The sequence below is a fragment of the Epinephelus lanceolatus genome, chromosome 12 (assembly GCF_041903045.1).
Source record: "Epinephelus lanceolatus isolate andai-2023 chromosome 12, ASM4190304v1, whole genome shotgun sequence".
In the NCBI taxonomy this organism is placed as follows: Eukaryota; Metazoa; Chordata; class Actinopteri; order Perciformes; family Serranidae; genus Epinephelus; species Epinephelus lanceolatus.
Genome location: NC_135745.1, coordinates 29,186,188 through 29,206,736, shown reverse-complemented (window position 1 = coordinate 29,206,736; position 20,549 = coordinate 29,186,188). Strand labels below are relative to the sequence as shown.

General features: G+C 42.0%; 1 protein-coding gene across 4 annotated transcripts in view; it reads right to left on the bottom strand.

The window, feature by feature from the left end:
* The window catches only part of mast3a (microtubule associated serine/threonine kinase 3a), a 40,869-nt gene that overhangs the window by 1,767 nt on the left and 18,553 nt on the right, over positions 1-20,549 (bottom strand). For all 4 annotated transcript variants that reach the window (XM_033650351.2, XM_078173219.1, XM_033650350.2 and 1 more), the window contains 20 exons: positions 16,556-16,713; positions 12,251-12,326; positions 11,788-11,997; positions 10,512-10,613; positions 9,401-9,533; positions 8,415-8,500; positions 7,795-7,880; positions 7,290-7,498; positions 6,252-6,390; positions 5,887-6,019; positions 5,621-5,786; positions 5,361-5,462; positions 4,337-4,459; positions 3,493-3,605; positions 3,178-3,359; positions 2,222-2,343; positions 1,943-2,131; positions 1,294-1,517; positions 774-896; positions 411-547 (listed from right to left, as the gene is read on the bottom strand). In XM_033650351.2, the coding sequence (XP_033506242.1) occupies positions 411-547; positions 774-896; positions 1,294-1,517; positions 1,943-2,131; positions 2,222-2,343; positions 3,178-3,359; positions 3,493-3,605; positions 4,337-4,459; positions 5,361-5,462; positions 5,621-5,786; positions 5,887-6,019; positions 6,252-6,390; positions 7,290-7,498; positions 7,795-7,880; positions 8,415-8,500; positions 9,401-9,533; positions 10,512-10,613; positions 11,788-11,997; positions 12,251-12,326; positions 16,556-16,713 (2,813 nt within the window). The remainder of the gene's footprint in view (positions 1-410; positions 548-773; positions 897-1,293; positions 1,518-1,942; positions 2,132-2,221; positions 2,344-3,177; positions 3,360-3,492; positions 3,606-4,336; positions 4,460-5,360; positions 5,463-5,620; positions 5,787-5,886; positions 6,020-6,251; positions 6,391-7,289; positions 7,499-7,794; positions 7,881-8,414; positions 8,501-9,400; positions 9,534-10,511; positions 10,614-11,787; positions 11,998-12,250; positions 12,327-16,555; positions 16,714-20,549) is intronic.

Sequence of the window (20,549 nt, the reverse complement as noted above, 5' to 3'; positions counted from 1 at the left end):
TCTGCCGAGCCCAAGTCTGGCTCATTTACATCTCCATGGCCACTGACATGCACGTCGGTCTCCGTCCTCACAGTGTGTCGTTATCAGGTGGTGTATCGCTGCTGCTGCTGGCTGTGTACATGTGCATGTCGCACACATAAAAACAAAGTCATGTTAGGCTACTCTTTCAGCCGTTACTCGTATAGTTTCCTTGCTCAAAAGCCGAAAATTAGGTTGGAAGTACAGAGGGGCTCGTCCAATCGCATTGGTCTAAACTGACGGCTTCTCAGAATGTTGTAGACCAGCGCAGACTCGTCTCTCATTGCCAATATTTGATCTGAAAGGGGCTTGATACTAAACATCAGACAGGAGCTCCAAATGTCAAACAGTAATGCTGCTGCTGCAAATAATTTTATTCTCCTCTCATGTACCTGTCCTGTCCGTCCTTCCTCTTGCTCTTCTTGCTGCGTCGGGCCATTTTAGCCTTGTAGCTCGCTTTTCTGGCAGGGCCCACCTTGATAGACGTGTTCTCCAGAGCAGTAGTCTGCAGGGTCACCCTGTTGCCACTCTGTTGAAAACACATCATCAGCATAAACACCTGCTTCTAAGCATTCAGTTTGTCTGTCTGTTAGGTGTTGAGCCACAAAATGATATATTATCACTTATATAACGTGTATTTGTGTTAGAAAGACTCAGCAGTCCATTTAGACTTTTCCCGACTTAAAACAGACTCTAATCAAAATATACAATATGTATGCAGAAAAAATATCTTAAAATTTAAATTATCCTCGTACCTTGAGCAGGAGCTCCACCACCTCAGTGTGGACAAGTCCTTGGACCGACTCCCCATTGACGTGAGTGATGAGGTCACCAGCCCTCAATCCTGCCTCGTGTGCTGGACTGCCATCCTCAACACACTGTGGACACAAACACACACAACCTCAGACTAAAATTACCGGTCGAGCAACCAGTTAATCAGCTGTTCCATGACTGACAGTGTTTCACCTATGCAATTATTACAAACAATGTTTTCGGTCAACATACTCAGTGAAAAATATGACAAATATGAACATTAACACCTTTATACACAGCATCAGATAACTCAAAATGCAAACATAAAAGCTATAAAATACAGAGCTGATTATCTGCAGTTATTAAGTCTCTATAGTCTTGACTTTTAGGGTCATCTACAAGAAAATATCACCACCATTAAAGCTGTTTCAGTACATAATTAAACTGAAATTGCATGTTCAATAGTTACTCTAAATTCATTGACTATACACAAGCAGCTACACCTGAGATGAGGACACATACCCAGACCATGTGGTGCACAGTGTAGACGTCACTGTCTCCCATGTAGACCCTGATAGCCCGCAACGCAAAGCCAAACCTCTTCCCAGAGCTGTGTATGACCACAGGAGGTCTGAGGCAGCTGATGCTGACAGAGAGGTCCCTGCTGGGGGATGAGTCTCTGGACGAGGGGTTGGATGACAGGGACAAGGACGATTTGGGGCTTGTTGGAGGACCTGCTGAGTCATCTGGATCAGGAGAAGAACAGAAAGGTCATCTGATGAGTGTTTGTGGATAGTGTGTCTGATATTTTCTTACATTTTGCATCATTTAGTATTTTACAAAACTACATCTAATGCTTAAAATTGAGGTTATTGAGAATTTCAAAGGAAAAACATCATAAGTCAATTGAAATTATTCTCATTTTGTCTACTGTGTTAGTTTTTCTAGGTTGTTTACTGTGTAAATTACACAGCATCAGGCTGTAGGGGGCACTGTAAACACATAAATAGTCTTAGCAAATATAGACAGATTGCAGCAGTGCCTCTGAAAGACTTGTTTGAAAGAAAAACATGACTATAACAGGAATTTGAGTGAGCAGCTGAATCTATACCAGCATCAACGCAAACCGGTAAGTCACAAAGACATCAGACATTACTATCATCCGGTCTACCTGGGGTGATGATGAGGGACAGGCCGGACACAGAGGCAGACTTGGGGACTTTTCCAGCTGGGGATCTGGGTTTCTCTGGGGTCTCCAGCTGGTGAGCGATGCGCCGGGACGCCCCTCTTCGGAAGGACGGCCTGGTGCCTGTGCTGTTGCTCCGGAGCCGAATGCGGCGCAGGTTGGAGACCATCCCGTCTAGAATCAGGAGGAACAGAATGTGTGAGTGTTTCACTGCAAAACAACAGCAGAAGAGAATGAACAGCAGTGTGCGTTTACAAGTCTTACCTTCCTCCTCAGCAGAGATGGCGAAGCGAGGCATGATGTCAAGGCTCTGGGTGCTGTTCATCACCAGTGGGCTGGCGCTGCGCTCTGACTGGGAGGAGCTGGATGAAGCACGAGGACGCAGGCTGCGAAGAAACACAGTAAAACCTGGGATAAGAATCTCTTTCACAATTTGGCCGATGAAATATATGCACTGAAATATTTACACTGAATTATGAGTAAGTTGATGGAAATAGTAGAAATTGGAACTTCCTTGGTTCCGATTTAAAGAGTTGCACTTATAATAGTGTGGGAGGGGCATATGTAAGAAAACTAAACACGAAAAGTGCTGACGAATTGAAGTACACACAGGTATGTAGGTTGTATACATGTGGGTATGCAGGTGAACACAGATATACATATAAGTGTTAAACCTGTATATGAGGACAGGTACACATGGATATATAAACCCCTAAAAGTGAAGATGGAGGACTAACTGTTTCCTGAGGACTGAGTTACAGCCCATAAGAACTGCAGTATTTAAATACCTCTTTCTGTGCTCTATTCAGGGTCAGAGGGGGACCTGGAACTATTCCCAGTGCGCACTGAATGGAAAGAAACCTAACACTTTCACATTCACGCCTAAGTGCAATGTAAAAGTCTCCACCTGAACTGCATGTCAGGTGGAGGAAGTCAGAGCCTGGGGAAAACCCAAATCAATACACAAACAAACTCCATACAGAGAGTCAAACCTGGTTGAAGGTTAGAATGACCTATTGTATTATTCCAAAAAGACTATTTATAACTTCTGATAAAAAATGCTTAGTTTGAATATAAAGTGCTTCATATTTATTGTGAGAGAATATTACACTTCAATCTCACACTCTCTAAAAACTGACAGTTAACAAGGAGAGAACGAGGGCTGTAATTCTTTCCCTCTCATAATGAGGACATCACTCTCTCGCGTTTCGTGCTCTCACCTCCCTCTGTGTCCATCTGCCCTCCTGTCTCCACCAGCCAAGTGTTTGTGTCCATCGCCAGGGGAGAGGACTCCCCTGCCCTCCCATCGTTCCTCCTTCTCCTCACTGTGGCTTCGCTCCGACGACGACAGACTCTGGTTGGACGGCGTGGAGGTGGACAGGTGCTCTGTGCTGCTGTACACCTGGAGGTTAAGGAGGTAATGGGTGAGATATCTGGAGGGCTGTTTTTTCAAAGAGTAATACATCGTTTAATGATGTATCTATATATGTGAAATAATCTATAGGTGAAGACCAGTAAGCAGAGCAGAGCAGTACCTTGCTGAAGCGGTGCGCCACAGAGGAGAACTGTCGGAGCTCCAAAGATGATTCATCATCATTAGTTTCATCATCGTCATCTGAGTCCATGTGACAGTAGCGCTCTGATCGGGCTGTAGGAAACACAATGACAACACATCAAATAATGACAAACTGATGACCCTGTTTTTATCCTGACTACCACCCCAGTTCTGCCCAAAAACATCAACACTCTGACAGCCTGTTCTCATAGTACTGCATCCTTCTGTGCTAATAACAAATATATGTCTAGGTGTGTCTGTGTGCCTGCAGACAGAGACTTACAGTGCTCATTTTGGGTCTTTTCACACATGACAACATTTGGAAAAGCATTTTAAAACTATGGTAATTGGATTTTTTTTTTTTTTTACTTTACTCCGACCATGATACTTTGCCTCACGGTAACCTGTCTGCATCTAGCATGCTACTTGAGGCTGCTGCTGTGTGCACACTGAAATTATGATGGAAAAAGGAAACTCATTTTCTCTCGGTGAAAAATGTAATCTTCTCAAAGCTTATGACTACAAGTGATGGAGAAAGAAAACGAATGTGCAAAGGGACAGCACGTGTGGTTGAAGCTGCCCTTGTGAAGTGGGCCCTTTCACAAAATGCCCCGTAATGTAATAAATATACAAATGTAAATTAGATGGTAATCTGCATGAAAAACAAAAGACAAAAAGCTTTATAATAGTCATCTGCTTATAGTGATCAATTTCACCCGGAAAAACATGATCACTAAAAGCAGTTTCCACCGTAGTAAGGTGAGTTCATACTCAAAATAGCACTGTGTGAATCTGTCCAGGTATCTAACCAGTCTGTCACATACTGTCAAAGTAACTGGTGTCCTCCTCAGTCTCGAGTTGAGGTATGAATTCAGCTTTCTGCCTCAGGAGGCCATTCCAGTCCAGACCCAGGAAGAACATGTGCACCTTCACCTCAGTGGTTCCACCTGAAGAGCAAACAAACAAACAAAAAAAAATTTCAGATAAACAGATTTGGCTTTTATATCTGCACATCTATGGCCTAGTTTACAGTCATCCTCAGCCAATCAGTGTCTCTCCTGATACACTGATATCTCCCTTTGTGGTGAGAACATCCTGTAAAATGACAAGACGACCCTCCTCTCATGAGCTTTGACCTACTTGAGTCAACAGCCTCTGGAGCTTCCACCCGTCATCACGGTGTTGTTTACCACAGCTCTGCCTCGATCCAGATGTTGCCTTATTAACCCTCGTTATTACAGCTTTGATGTAAGCATAAAAGTCAGTATGTGTTGGAAATTTTCTATCAAATACAGCCACAAAAATGTCTCAAGCTGCCAGTAAAGAGCTGGGATGTGGTCTTTTAAGGTGAAAGAGCAACTTTAAATATTTTCAAAAGTTTATATTTTTCCACACATGACTTGCACTGACTAGTAAGTAGTACAAGACATCTGTTTGTGCCTCTTTTTGACAAGCAGAAGGTCACATTGGGACCCAGCAGGACATACTCTAGACCAGTAATACTAAACTTACAGCCTGATAGGGTGCCGGGTGGCCAGACAACCATTTTCTAATTGACAAAAATGAGTGAAAATAAACTGATTCAATGTAAATAAGGTGCCCGAGTGCATTAAAAAAAACATAAAAATAGGGCTTCTTTATAAAGAAAATGCCAGGCAGAGGATTCCCCGAACCCCAGAACTCCCAGACAGAGGTCTGGAGTAATTATTTATATGCTTATTATTAATGTTTCTTTGTTAACTGGTCCTTAGTTGTTTTGCAAAAGTGTCCCCAAGGCAAAGCAAGTTGAATATCCCTGCTCCAGTGGGCCTTGTCTACCCATTTGTCATCATTCACACTGCCACTAACCTGTTCCGAGACGCTCCAGAGGGCTCGTTCTCAGCAGTCTGGTGATAAGGTCCTGGGCATCAGCTGGCAGAGCGTCCTCCCCTTCTGGCCAGATGATGTCATCTGGATAAAGAAGCACATACCAGGGAAGCAGTGAAGCGATTCAATGACACAGAAGCATTGCATGAACTTGAGGAGACTAAAATAAACATTCAACATGTATCATGCAAAATTTATGTGTGGAAGAGCTGCATGTGATGACTCAGTCAAAATGCTCTTACCGTTGACCACCTGACCGAAAAGCTGTTCTGGTGTGTCTCCAAAGAAAGGCACACAGCCCACTAAGAACTCGTAAAGGATGATGCCCATAGCCCACCAGTCCACTGGCTTCCCATAGCCCTGCCTCAGGATCACCTCTGGAGCAATGTACTCTGGAGTACCACACACCTGCAGAGAGGAGAAACATACGAAGACAGCAAAGACTGATGTCAGATAAGGTCATAAAACCCACAGACGAGATGAAGAGAAGAGATGAGAAGAGACGAACCTGTTTGTCGATAAACTCTCTGGTATCCTTTTCGATGTGTCCTTCATACAAGTTGGTGGTCATGTTCATTAGCCCAATCTTTGACAGCCCAAAGTCTGTCAGCTTAATGTGTCCCATGGAGGTGATTAACAAACTGAAAAAAAGAAGGAAATGTTTCATGTTACATCAAACGCTAACCCCAAGACACAGATCTCAGACTCAGTGAAAAATATCAAAGGCTGAACGTTTCAGAAAATTCTGTTCCGACTTCAAAAAGACTGCCAGGCTTTTAAAGATGATGGCATGTCTAAAAAATGACGAAAGTTTGGAAAATAATTAGGTGCAGCCCCAAAGCAGAGATGGAAAAATGTGAAATGAGGACTCACTTGTCGGGTTTGAGGTCTCTGTGCACGATGCCGTAGTTGTGAAGATACTCTAAAGCAAGAACAGTCTCTGCAAAATACATTCGAGCCATGTCCACAGGCAACGGACCGATGTTCTTCAATAGGTTGGCACAGTCCCCGCCTTTAAGTACAGAGACAGATGCTTTGTTTAGGCTTTCTGTATCTCTCTGACTCTATTGTGTTTACAGTGTGTGGACAAATAAAGATTTTAAAGCTACAGTTAATAACTTTTGTTTAAAAAAAACTGTCACTATATCCTAACAGTCATACATGAGACAAATTAGCTGTGGAAAAATCAGGTTCCTCTGCCTCCTCCTAGTGTTCCTAATGGCATTTGCAAGTATTCAACACCCCTGAACAAAAACATCCAACCAGAGCCAGGAGTCTCTAATGCAGTGCCAATTGCTGCTCGTGCACATGCTCACACAGTCAGGCTCAATTATTCAAGCTTCAGGAGAAGCTTGGCAAACTGAACAGCTGAGAAACAACCACCATCAATGAAATAAACACGCCAAACCCCCCTTGGCAACAACAGTATACATGCTAAAGACAATAATACAGAAGAAAACCAACGACGAAAAGTAAGAGAAAGAGTTAGAGAGTTAATCTGAGCTCAAGCCGGCATCAGTTTTGAATCCTTTCAGGTCCCGTAGCTCTCTCCATCACGGAAAAGCCACTCCGATGTTTACTCTTTCTCTTTAGCCTACTTTTGTCTTCAGCCTTCTTTTGTTAACTTGTCTTTGCCGTGAACGCTGTTGTTGGCAGTGCAGCGTGTGATTGACACTGCATGATAAAGACTCCTCCTTGCTCTGACTGGATGTTTTTGTGTTTTTGTTTGTGCTTTGGATTCTAGCAAATGCAATTCGAAACACTGGGAAGAGCTAGAGGATCATGACTGTCAGGATATAGTGACAGTTTAAGCAAGTACGACAAAAGTTGCCTACTGTAGCTTTAAAGAATATTACATTAGCTTATTACTGTTAAAAATACAGACATATGCATTAAAAATTCAAATCTTACCTTCCACATACTCCATGACCATACAGAGGTGCCTCCGCGTCTCAAAAGAGCAGAACATAGAAACCACAAATGGGTTTTCAGCGAAGGTGAGGATGTCTCGCTCCACAAACACCTGTTGGATCTGGTTCCTCAGCATCAAGTTCTGCCGGTTGATCTTCTTCATGGCAAAACGTTGACGGGTCTCCTTGTGGCGCACCAGAAAAACAGCACTGCATGGCATGAGAAGGGAGGGAGGAGGACAGAAGAAGAGAAAGAAGGAAAATTCCAGGACAGACAGAGAAGGGAGAGTTTATGAGGGAATGATAGGTATGGACTATCAGTTACTATTGAGCATCAGTTCAGACTTGAAATGAAGTCGCCCAGACAAATTCAAAGTGTACACACAAAAGTACTACAACAACACATCCTCATTTCTAGTTTCTTTTCTGCTTTTATTGGGCTCTCTGTGGTGTCAACAAAGAGACTGAGTCAGTCGCACGCAAACAAAGAAGTCTGTCTTACTCACCCATAGGCGCCATTGCTAATGAGCTTGATAGTCTCAAAGTCGCTCTCCAGTGGTTTCCTACGAGGAGGGGTGCAGGCTGCTCGGCTCTGAATCACACACACACCAAAAGGAGAAGGACAATAACAGGAACTTAGCTGCCGCATTATTTTAGAAAAGCATAAATCCTTGAACTTCACAACTTTATTGTGAGTCTGCCTGTATATGCGCTCTATTCAAAACTTCAACTGTGTCCAAGCAATCCTTTCAGTGAGGCACTGCATTATTTACATGATATTATAATGTGTGTATTATTGACATGACATGATATCAATATTTCATATCTTAAATATCACAGTTATTGCCAATACCAGCATACTGCAACACCTCTAGTGCGTATGCAGCCTGTTTTTGCAGAGTCTCCTTTATTGTTGGTTGCCCAGCCGACTCTTTGGGTGCTGCTGGACATGATATTCATGATCATCCCGATAATAGATGTTCACCATGATCAAGTTATTATGAGTGTTTTATATCACAATCTAGGATACTGTGCATCGTCCCATCCCTCCTTCACCCATCACTAGTTGTTCTATCAAGCTGAGAGTCACATTACAATGCATTATTACTATTTTATAACTGCCTACCTGTATAGGTGTTGTATCTATGGTGTCATCAGACTCTCTGCTGACCGCTCTGTGACTCGGACTCGTCTGCTCCAGATGGACCATCTCTGTAACAGCAGCAGACACACATCAAGCTCCATTCAGCTTAGATAAACACCAGTGAGGACGGCGAGTGCTCATTCAACTGTTTGCAATGATACAACCCGACTAATGATGCTTGACAAAATTGCAGCTGTCACGGTACCCACAGTGGATTTGTTAGTATTTTAATTTTTTTTCTTTTTCATGAGTTTATAATGTCTGAGTCCTGTTAATTTTCCAATTCGGCTGAGTTATGCTCTCCTCTGTCAGTCTAGCCTTCAGTGTTAGTCGACAGAGGAGAGCATAACTCAGACACAGACCAAAAACACAACCTGTTTAACTGAACAATAAAGGACTCAGTGACACTAAGGTATGAACTGAGACTAGGAAAAATCAACATAAACTTGGCCACAGTGTGCACATTAAGAGCAGAAAAAATAAAAACTGTTTGTATGAAGACAATACAGTGAGGGAAGTGGTAAGTTGAGTAAAGTGCAATGCATGATAGTTGCCATGACACATTTAAGGAGGTGCCTCGATTTCATTCAAAACAAAATGTTCTAGGGCAAAAAAAATAATACATACATAATAACAATAAAAAGAGAAGACTTTAAAATGGCAGCAGAGATAGCACCATTAGCAATACTGGTTCTCCATGTAGGTTAATTTTTTAAAGTTCTCATATCAAGAGAGAGTATATTTTTTGGAAATCACATATGATTTAATTTCGATAAATTAGGGCACATGCATTTGACTCAGTAAAATAAACAGGACATGAACAACTACTGCAATAATAATGCTCATGTCATGCACATCCAGTCCAAATACACAGTACTATTTATTCAGGACATAAGTATTCTAAAATGTCTACGTTGAGAGTTTAGTGGGAAAAATACTAGCATAATAAATGGATAAATCGACCTCACCTTCCAGGGGATCCCTGGTGAGGCCAAGCTGGCTGATGATGTATCTGGGAATATCAGTCTTGATGCCGTGGCCCACCTTCGCTTGACCCTCTGCAGCCTCCAAACGCTGGTAAAATTCCTCTGGATCAAACTCCTGTAGAAAAGAGAGAGGAAGGGTGTGTTGTGGTTTTATTCCATTTTAAATACAATTTAGTAGGCCTTGGCTTTTATAAAGCAAAAAAAAAAGCTGTCACTACAAAAAGTGTTGCACAAGAAAGACACAGTCCCCTGACAGAAAAGCTGCAAACTACACAGCAGGAAATAAAAGGAAACATAATTGCAATGTGATGACAGAGGTGGCAAGAAAAAAAAGTTGAAGGAGTAATTCCAACTTGTTTTTCTTTAGGGCTTGTGAACTTGAGTTATCAGCTACAAACAGACAATATTAAAGCAATACCTCATCTACAAAATGATAATGTGTGTATACATTACTCATCCAAGTATCATTTATCCAGTCATATGCTCAGTACGTCCTAAACACATACATTTTCGCTAAAATCTTACTGTTTAAAACACTTGTGCATACACAGTCGTACGCACAGACGAGTAGAGTGCATGGGCAAGAGTGTGCATTTGAAACCTGCTTAATGGGACACACAGGCAGATCTTTAATGCCCAGGTCCACTACTCGTATGCAGAGGTATACATGAGTACAAATAGAGAGGTTTTAGAAAATGCATGTGTTTGGGGAGTCATCAAGAACTTTTGGATTCTTCGTTCACCGTGGAGGCGTGTGAGAAAAACGTTTCATCACACAGTCAACGGGGTGAGTAGCTGATGTACAAAGGGTCATTTTGTGGGTGAAGTATTCCTTTAAATGGATTACGGACTACATTTCAAAACATCATTCTGTCCAGAAAGGTAAATTTGTTGTTGGCTTATCCTAAGATGCAACTGTGTTATTATTATAGCTGAAACTATCATTACTACAGCCTATAATCAATGCATGTGAGTCACCTGTGACATCTGCATTTGAAGGGACAGATATTTGGCTCAAGGCACTTAAGCATCATGATGATATTACATCACTCCTGTACCCATGATCACAAATGTGTCTGCCAGTGAGGCTTACCAGACACTCCAGGAGCCTGGCAGGTCTGGAGATGATGATGAGAATCTTCTTCACCAGTTTGGTGATGACTGTCACCTCCTCGCTCTCTGAACGCTCATATGCCTGAAAGGGCAAAGACAAAGGATGATTAATTATTATTGTGACTTAATCCAATTGGTATGAGCCACACAGCACGCACAGAGGCTGTCTGCACTTTGGCTTGAGTTATTTTTAGCATCCATTTCATCTTCTTACGTTATCTGTTGGCGATTCAACAAATCAGGGCTGGCATTTCAACATCTTGTATCAATATCGTTTACGTTTGCTGCCTTGCCAGATTCATAAATGATAGAAAAAAAAACTCTTACTAACACTCATTGTGTCCATATCTTAGACTAACACTGCCTTGCCTTGGTCAAACAGCATGTTCAGAGTCAGTGTTTCAGAGGTGCTAAGAGTGATGTCAGTCAGAGTTCAGGTTAGACAGCTGATAATCTGTAACAGGCTCTGTGTCTTACCCTGTCAAACCTGTTACATGATTTGTTTTTAAAGTTGCAGTAGACAAGAAAAACAGTGTTACGAAACAGCAATTACAATTCGAGAGAAGAATGAGCGAGCACTGGGACAAACATTGTAACATGTGACAGTACTGACATTTGCTAAAAATAAACTCCCTCCAAGCTGGAAAATCATTTTATTGGCAAGATGGGAGAATAATTACAGAAATGTGGCTTTGGTGGAAATTATAGACAAAATGATGTCTTTCCCTGTTGTACTGTGGAATAAACTATGCCAATAGGAGACAGACTGCACACTGTACTAACTGTGGCTGGAAATGGCTTGATAACTCGATATTAATTCATCCAACTTCCTGATTGAAAAGAGAAAAGTCATTCGAGTCTGTAGCAGAAGCTGTTATCTGTATTGTAGAAGGCAGCATGTGCTGCAGGGAAACTGTTGCTGGAAAGGTTATGTAATAAATCATTATGTAATCAAACACTTGACCACCGCACAGATCTAAGTAATGATATGAAATGACAACACAATTACTGAACAATGAACTGGAAACAGCACTGAATGGGAACCAATCATACAGGCAATTTCAATTCAATGTTCCCAGTGAAGCTACAGTAGAGCCTGCAATGTCCCAGAGGGTAGTCTGAGCTACCAACAATCAGAGATCCACTGATGATGTCTTAAAGGGAACAAACACCAGCTGAACAGTTGCAGGGTCGAATGATCATAAAAAGCAAAGCTGTGTGCATGTTGTCCAGGGATCAGATGGAAAAACACTCACCTCATGCAGCAGCTTCTCCAGTTTCTCCTGCAGCTCCACAAAGTACCTGGAGGTGACCAGGCCTTCCTGGGACTTGTCCAGACAGTCTCTGGCGAGCTCCAGCAGCTGGTGCTGAATGAATCCCAGCACACCATCGGCCAGGGGCAGAGCAGTGCCTGGGGAACACTCTGCAATGATGTCGAGCAACCGACCCTCCATCTGGGCTGTCGCCTGGGAAACGACCAAGATGGAAGACTTCATTTAAAACAGTGACAGAAGTATTATATGAACAATTTCCTTTTAGTATTAGCCCACAGGTGAACAAGTGAAGATTTTAGCTTTGCCAGGCAGGTTAAAATGTCCTGTCCTGATTTCCACGTGTAAAAAAGCTCCTGATAGATTGTTTTTTTCACATGGAGACACATTAACAAACTGAGGATGTTTAGCAAACACAGATAAAAAGACAGCAAGGAACTGACTTTACCTTAGGAAAGCGTTCTTTGTAGACATGATTCATCATGACAATTTCATTGTCAAATGTTCCACAGGTCCGTCCAGGGCTGGAGGGGAACCAGGCAAAAGAGAAAAACAGAAAAATGGATCAGAGCTACAACCTACGATAAATATACTACTGAACAGATCAAGTTAATAAGTCATGGATGCTACATTTAAATCAGGAAAAACACAGTGGAACTTATTTGCATACTGATCTGGGGGAAGGTGCCATGATTTTGCGAAGATGCCGTCCGTATAAGCCTGCGCAAGTGGCTGCAATTAGCTAGCCAGTAGGATACACACACACAGGAACTGACATATACTAACACGTGGCTGAACTGTTGACCACAACAAAGAACAGAGAAGCTCATTATACAGCACACACAGAGGTAGCAGGACTTCATTCTCTGCTCAGGACGCCATTACTCCTCTATATCTTAACTTAGCAAAATGGTTGCTATATTGATGTTTCAATGTCGCATACCGCTCCTTTAAAATGCTAAACACTGACATACTGAAGCTGTAAAACAATGTAAAGCTCAAAAACTGTCTTATTAAAGCTACAAAGAAACTACATTTCTTACAAGTAAATGTTTGACTGAAGGTGTTTACAGCCATCCCGGGTCATAAACACAGCATGTTTGAATATAACACTAATGTGATTCAGATCAGGTTCTCCTCTGCAGTATCCATGACCACATCTGTTGTGTGCGCAGGGCTTCAGTTACGAGACAGCACCTTTAAAACTGTCCGTACACATTGCAAATCAACGTACTGTCATCACAAACGTTAAAAATAGCGAGCCTGGGTGCCCCTATATATCACATACTACAAATAACAATATCAACATGTGACAGGCACTTTACTATTTCTGGGTTACTACGACAGTTGCCGTTGCACAGCAGTGAATTATTTAAGTGCAATACCAACAGTTAACCCCTTGGGAACTATTTGAGGGCAATAAGAAACGCTTTACACACCCTCTGGAGCTATTTTAGAGCAACACAGACACTTGTCCGGCATCCATTTCCATCGTCAATACGTGCAGTCATTTAGATGTGAGTTTGTGGAATCTCGTGTTCAATCTGAAAACAGCTGATCAGGGCTCAAATTAACAGATCATCTGACAGAAACTGCTGTTTTGCTTGATATACATTTGCGGGTATAAACTTTTATAACCAAACCAGACAGTTAACAAGCCTACTGACTTGTAAAAGTCTTGACTTATACTGGACTGTTAACATTTTCTCATCAACTTAAATTCAGAAACCTAAGATGTTTGACTCATTAAACGATGAAGACCGTCTTGTACACAAGTCTCAACTGTGACTTTTTCCTTTAAGTAGGAAAAAAAACCACTTCAGCATACCAAGAGCAGTGCACAGAGTATCTAGAACCCTCTCCGCCATATATATACATATATATATACATATAAATGTGGCACAGGCAAGGACACGTCACAGAAAAAAACAACCACATCAAGATGCTGCCAACACCCTCCACCACCCATTATATAAATCTCCAGCAACCTCAAAACTCCCCGCCACAAGAGCTATTTAGAGGGCTTGTCTAAGTGTTTAATGAGAGCAGCCATGCTAAATGATGAGGAAATGCTATATTCTAATCCAGGGGATCGCTAGAAACCAGCACACATAACCACACCAGAACCACATAAAATAATTATCGCACAATATTCAAATCCTCACAGCCAGTGTTTCATTATAATCACACATGAAAGACAGAGCATCCGGCCTATTTGTGTTGGTTTGAGGCTGAGAGAGGCAATTTCACCAAATGAGATATTTCTTATTTACATTCTGTTTACAGCTCTGCTGGTAGGGAGCACATGGATACTAGCTGCAGGTTTTTTCCGGCGGTTGCAATGCTGATAACAGTTTGTCTCTCATAAAATTATTTTAAATCCATATTTGGGTAAGCAGCTATGCAACAGAGGGAAAATGTACGAGAGGTAGGGTGTCTGTCACTGCTGCTCATTGTGTGACTAAAGCTTCTGGAGGGGGTGTTAGTGTTTATGTGAGCTCCACAGCCAGCATCTTCAATTAGTGCAGCAGAAGTTTCCACACACAGCGGAGCAAAAGCAGCTCAGCGTCGTATTGCAGTTATAGTTAGATATACCTCTTGGCTGGGCCAAAGAACTGACAAGTAAATGTTAGCTTACAGGAAAATTTACATGGCAGAGAAGAAACTCTGGTTCAGGAACAAAGATTATAAATGTCATGACTTCTTTTTTCCCCTTCCATTTACATTCTTGGCAGCAATACTCAACAGGTTAGTTTTTCAGTTACCTTTTGAATTATAGGCTTTCGTGAGCTGTTTAAACTAGAAAAGGTTAGTTAACTAACTCAGCTGTCAGAGTCGGATGTAGCTTCTTTCTGGCCACACTAAGTCAAGTGTGAGGCTGGTATTCTAATTTTACTAGATGTGATCAGTTCCTCTATATTTCCGCTGTGCACTGCATTGTGAGAAAACAGTGTCTATCAACACCACACTTGAAAAAACAAGAATATTTAGCATACTGCTGGTGTACTGACAGACTGAAAGAGCAGTTCCTTGTTCCTTTTTTTGCGGTTTTATATCCTTCTGTGGCTTTCCAGTAGTGCTCCTGATATATTCAAACCCAAAAAATTCAAATCTCAGTCAAATATGTATGTTTAAGCCTAAAAATTCTCAAGTGCTTCTAAAAACTTTTTACCAATCATGTGATGCCGGTGTCTGCATGATGTTGTTGCTAACAGATAAACTCATATACTGCTGTAGGTGCCACACTAGTTTAGTCCTGAAGGTCACAAACAAAGTAAATGATTGAGTCGATAGTAGACAAGCAACTCCTGTGTGCTGTGAGGTAAAATTACTATTTTGAAGAAAGCATAGATATCTGCTTCAGGTCCCTGTCGGAAAGTAAAGTGATAAAATAATCGTAATATAGTGTACACTTAAACCGATATTATTATTAATGAAGCTCAGCGTAAGTTCAATCAGGAAGACTTTCTTTGAGCTCATCCATTCACAATTCTCTCCCTCCCACTCCCATTGCTTCCTTTTATCAGCTGACTATGGGTGTTCTCACCTCTAGTTATCCAATGAAACTTCACCACAATCTCTATCAGCCAATCAGAATGCTTTCTCCTCTGCTGCTGTCATTGGCCTTCCTCCACCCCATTCACCTCCAGCCATCGTATCCAGAGTCCAGGACAAGTTCAACGAAGGCTCATTCCTCTACTCATCCAGAACATCAGCACTTCTCCATCCTCTCCACATCTTCTCATCTCCCCTACCTCTATCACCACCAGCGTCTCGAACCGGAAGGGATGCCCTATTCAACTACGGATCCCTCACCCTCCTTAAATCATATCATCTCGATTCGATCTCGATATTCTTTTACTATAAAATCGAGTCTCTCCTGATTGAAATTCTTTCATGGTCCTTTTTACAGGAGGGTAATATACATCTGCTGCTGCTCCCATCCACAGCCACCCGACTGTTTTAACAGAAACAGTAGCATTACTTCTCATCGCTTGCTACCACTTCTGTTGATCAATTAGTTTGTGTTATTGTGTGACTTTCAGAGCCAAACTACCATGCTGTCCACAGTAGTGAGCTAAATTGCTTAGCCTCTGTGCCCCCTATACTCCTGTCTGCTCCTCCATACTGGGAGCTGATCGCCAATTAGTGTAGGTATCACAATGACTATGGAGCTATGCGTGTGTTTATACAGTGCAAATGCAGTACTAAATTGAATCTCACTGTGTCTTTATGTGTTAAATAAAGGTTTAATAGCACCATGTTCCACCTCCACGCTTTAATCTTTCAATTTAACACTTCTCTCACCCTCCATGCCAACACTGTCAGCGAACAGTGTGTGTGTGGGGTGGCATTATCAGCGCTGTAACCTACGTCACTGCTTTTTAATAATGGTTGAGAAGAAGATTCCATTTGAAAAACACGGAAAAGAACGCAGATGGACCCGCCCTTTAAATCTGGCACCTCTGCAGTGTAATCACACTTCTTATTTTTAACCTGGTCACAATAGTACGTAATATTTGAAATAATTTTAATTCATGAATTAATACTACTAACTCATTGATTTTCACATTAACCTAAAACATCTGCCAGAAATATTTAAGTGTGTCATCTTCTTTTTGTTCCATCCATTCAAATCAAACTAATCTGATGACATCATCACTTCTCCCAGGGAAGCACAGTGTCACAGAAATGTTTGTGTAGTCCGTACATTTGTGCAGTATAGTTAGTGTATGATAGAACTCCAAGCTACCTGAGACTGCGTGAGCGGAGCCTGACAGGGGGCAAGGCATGAGCTCCTTCTTCGTCCGCGACACTCTCCGTGCTCCGGAAATGTTTGAACAGGAAGTGGAGATCATCTTGCGTGGGCTGGAAGGGCAACTGGTGCAATAACTCCTGGGAGGAAGAGGACTGGGGACAGAGAGAAACGGAATGTATAAGAGAGAACTAGAGAGTGGGAAAGAATCGTGTGCAGAGGTCCGTGACCTGGAATATATTGTAAATATGTAATAAAACACTAACTGGCTGAATACTCAAACTTGTTTTCCCACTTGTATCATGGCAGGGTGTGCTTCTGCTGCTTTGATGATATAACATCCTGTGTTAAAAGGCTTCCTCTAATAAGAGTCACACCACTGCTCTCTCAGATTCACTCATTATTCTCTTAATGCTCAGAGACTTAAAGGCTTTCATGCTCCACCATAGATCTGAATTAGATGTAACACTTAACAAGGACGTGCTGAGAAAGGCTGCACTGAAGTAAAACATCATAAATCCTTTTAATTTTAAAAATGACTCAATGAGCTTTAGAGTTCTGCTCTCCTGAAGCAGGATTTTTCCTCCCTGCTGCAGCATGTCCCGAGGCACGCAGCAGCGGCTGTTGTGTTGGCCGTGCATGCATTAGTTTTCTCTTTCCAAGACAAAATGTGTGACACGCAGCTTGGAATTTATGAGAACTCCCATCTGGCCGGGATCTTGTGTTTCACTGGAGGAAGAGCAAAGGGAAGGGGGAAAGAGAAGAGCCTAACAGAAAGAAAAAGTGAAAGGAAAACAGAAAAGAAAAACTCACAGAGAGGCAGAATAAAAGAAGCAGGGAAGTAACAGAAAATAATAAGAGGGGGAGATAGATACCCCGAGGAGGAAACTAGAGACGTGTCAGAACCGAGCGAGAGCAGCATAAAGACCTCACTGACAGCGAGCCTGAAAGGGGCATTGTGTGGGGAGGGCTGACCTCACCGTCTCCAAGCCATGTGGTTGGCCGTGCAAAATTACAGCCGTGACAGAGGAGAGCTGCTATTGTTTTTACAGCCAACTGCAGCTTCAGTAATGACTTTCTAGAAAACATCTCAAGAAAATCAACACAGAAACCTTCGACAAATGGCTGATGGGTGTAGCTGGGCCGCACGTCGCACTCCCTGGGCTTTGACTTCTCCCGAAAGGAAAAGCAGAGCGAGGAAATGTGAAACGCCGTACAGTCCCTACTTGAGTGTGATGTCATCCAGGAAAAAGAAGGCATGCATTTCAACAAGACCCGTGTTATTTTAGTGATAAGACTTATAATTCCTGTACTTTCCCTCGGTCAAATGGGGCTCCACAGAGTGTGGCTTTGGTATGAAGTCATTTATTTTATAAGGATGGTCGCATGGTAAAATATTAACTTAATCAGTCGTTGTTCCCATGCAAGTTTATTGATGAATTCAGGCAGAAAAAACAAACCACATGGAGAGGAATTTTGTGTATTTTAGTTGTCATGTGTCTATAAAGCTGTCCATCTATTCCATTAATGATCCCACAAAAACACTGAGAAAGGCATCTGAGGATTCATTCCTATTTCCTGCCTGCAGTGGAACGTGCGATAGAGGGGTTGATGATGCGGAGATGTATCATCGTTAGACGTATCCTGTTATGACTGACTCATTAAAGTACTGTTTTGTATAAATCATCTGGCTGCAGAGAGTATGGTCGAACAGTCTGTCAAGTAACAGCGTTGTGATGGTGTGAAGTTTTTCACCCGCCTCTGAGAATGTATTCAGCGTCTTTATTTGCATCGGTTCAACAAATGATCTGCAGATGCCACAGGGTCAGCGTGAAGTGATGCCCGACACAAAACTGAATATGTAACTGTCTGCCCCTGGTCGTAAAAAGTTAGTAGTTTGACCAGAGGCAATGATCAGCTTGGGTCGAAACAGCCAAATACATTTCTCAAACCTCTGCTGCAAAATCATCTACCTCTATATGCTCAGTCATTGTGAAGCACTTACATTTTTGAGAAATTATATAGTTAAAGATGGGGTATGCAGTTTTCTGGAAAGGGCAAAAAGGTCATAATTTGAAAATACACCCTCCTCCTGCAGCTCTCCCCTCACTCCCCTGTCCTATGCCCCTCCCACCAGACGACCATGCACTTCATACAGTAACCCAGTGTGTCCCACAAATTGATTTATTTCATTTTATTTCATTATAGAGCGCTCTCTCTGCTTATCAGACCTCACATGAGACAAGAATGAACTAACTAGCCAACCTGCAGTCCCTTCGCCTCGCTCCTTGCTGCTGTGGACTGCTACTAGAGCCGCCCTGACTAAGAATTTCCCTAGTCGACCATTAGTTGTCACTTATGGCCATTAGCTGACTAATCACCCACAATTATGGTATTAATCTAATTATTAAATGATATATTTTGGGCAGGGCAACACAATGGTTTGAGTTGAAGATGTGAGAAAGAATAGTATCAGTAACATTGTTAACACTGTGCTACATTACAGAGAAATACAAAACCGTACTAATGAACCTTCGTTAATATAGGCCTATATTTTATCTACAAGTGCACGTCACACACTGAGCGAGCCGCCTGTTAATGACGCTGTCGGCAAAGCAGTAATGATTGTGCTAAGTGGCTAATGGGCATGTAGCTATTTCCATGTTTCAGATGATACGTCATGTTTGTAATCAATGAATCACCTTGGGTTCGTCCTTCACCTTCTCAAAATGATCCCACACTTTGGATTTCCTGCCCGACATGTTATTAACTAGTCTGTGTAATAACCGCAGGTACCAGCCCTGGAAATTAGGGGCCATACACATGCCGCATCTTTAACTGCCTGGAAAACGCGAGGTCAGGCGCTGGGTGCTACTCTTGTGCCTTTTTTTGTGCCAGCTTTCAAGGGTGCAGTGGCAGGTTGTGTTTGAGGTTGCTAAGCAACCTTAACAAGCATCGTGTAGTCTATTTACCTAAAATCCTGAGTGCAGAGCTGATCTTCTTCCAGAGGCTGTTTATACAGTGCCCTCCAAAAGTATTGGAACAGTGAGTCCAATTCGTTTACTTTTGTTGTCGACTGAAAACATTTGGGTTTGACATCAAAAGATGAATATGAGACAAGAGATCAACATTTCAGCTTTTATTTCCAGGTATTTACATCTGGATCTGATACACACCTTAGAAGATAGCATTATTTGTAATGGAACACAAAATTTTTAGGTGAGCAAAAGTATTGGAACATATAAACTTAAAATAGATTAAAGTGAATGAGACTTAATATTTAGTTGCAAATCCTTTGCTTTCAATAACTGCATCAAGCCTGTGACCCACTGACATCACCAAACTTTTGCATTCTTCTTTTGTGATGCTTTTCCAGGCTTTCACCGCAGTCTCTTTCAGTTGTTGTTTGTTTTGGGGGGTTACTCCCTTCAGTCTCCTCTTCAGCAGGTAAAATGCATGCTCTATTGGGTTTAAGTCTGGAGATTGACTTGGCCAGTCTAAAACCTTCCACTTCTTGCCCCTGATGAACTCCTTTGTTGTTTTGGCAATGTGTTTTGGGTCGTTATCTTGCTGCATGATGAAGGATCTGCCAATCAGTTTGGTTGCATCTTTCTTTAAATTAGCAGACAAAATGTTTCTGTAGACTTCTGAGTTCATTTTGCTGCCGCCATCATGTGTTACATCATCAATGAAGATGAAAGAGCCCGTCCCAGAAGAAGCCATGCAAGCCCAAGCCATGACATTACCTCCACCGTGTTTCACAGATGAGCTTGTATGTTTGGGATCATGAGCAGATCCTTTCTTTCTCCAAACTTTCGCCTTTCCATCACTTTGGAAAAAGTTAATCTTTGTCTCATCAGTCCATAAAACTTTTTCCCAGAATTTTTGAGGCTCATCTCTGTACCTTTTGGTAAATTCCAGCCTGGCCTTCCTATTCTTCTTGCTAATGAGTGGTTTGCATCATCTGGTGTAGCCTCTGTACTTTTGTTCA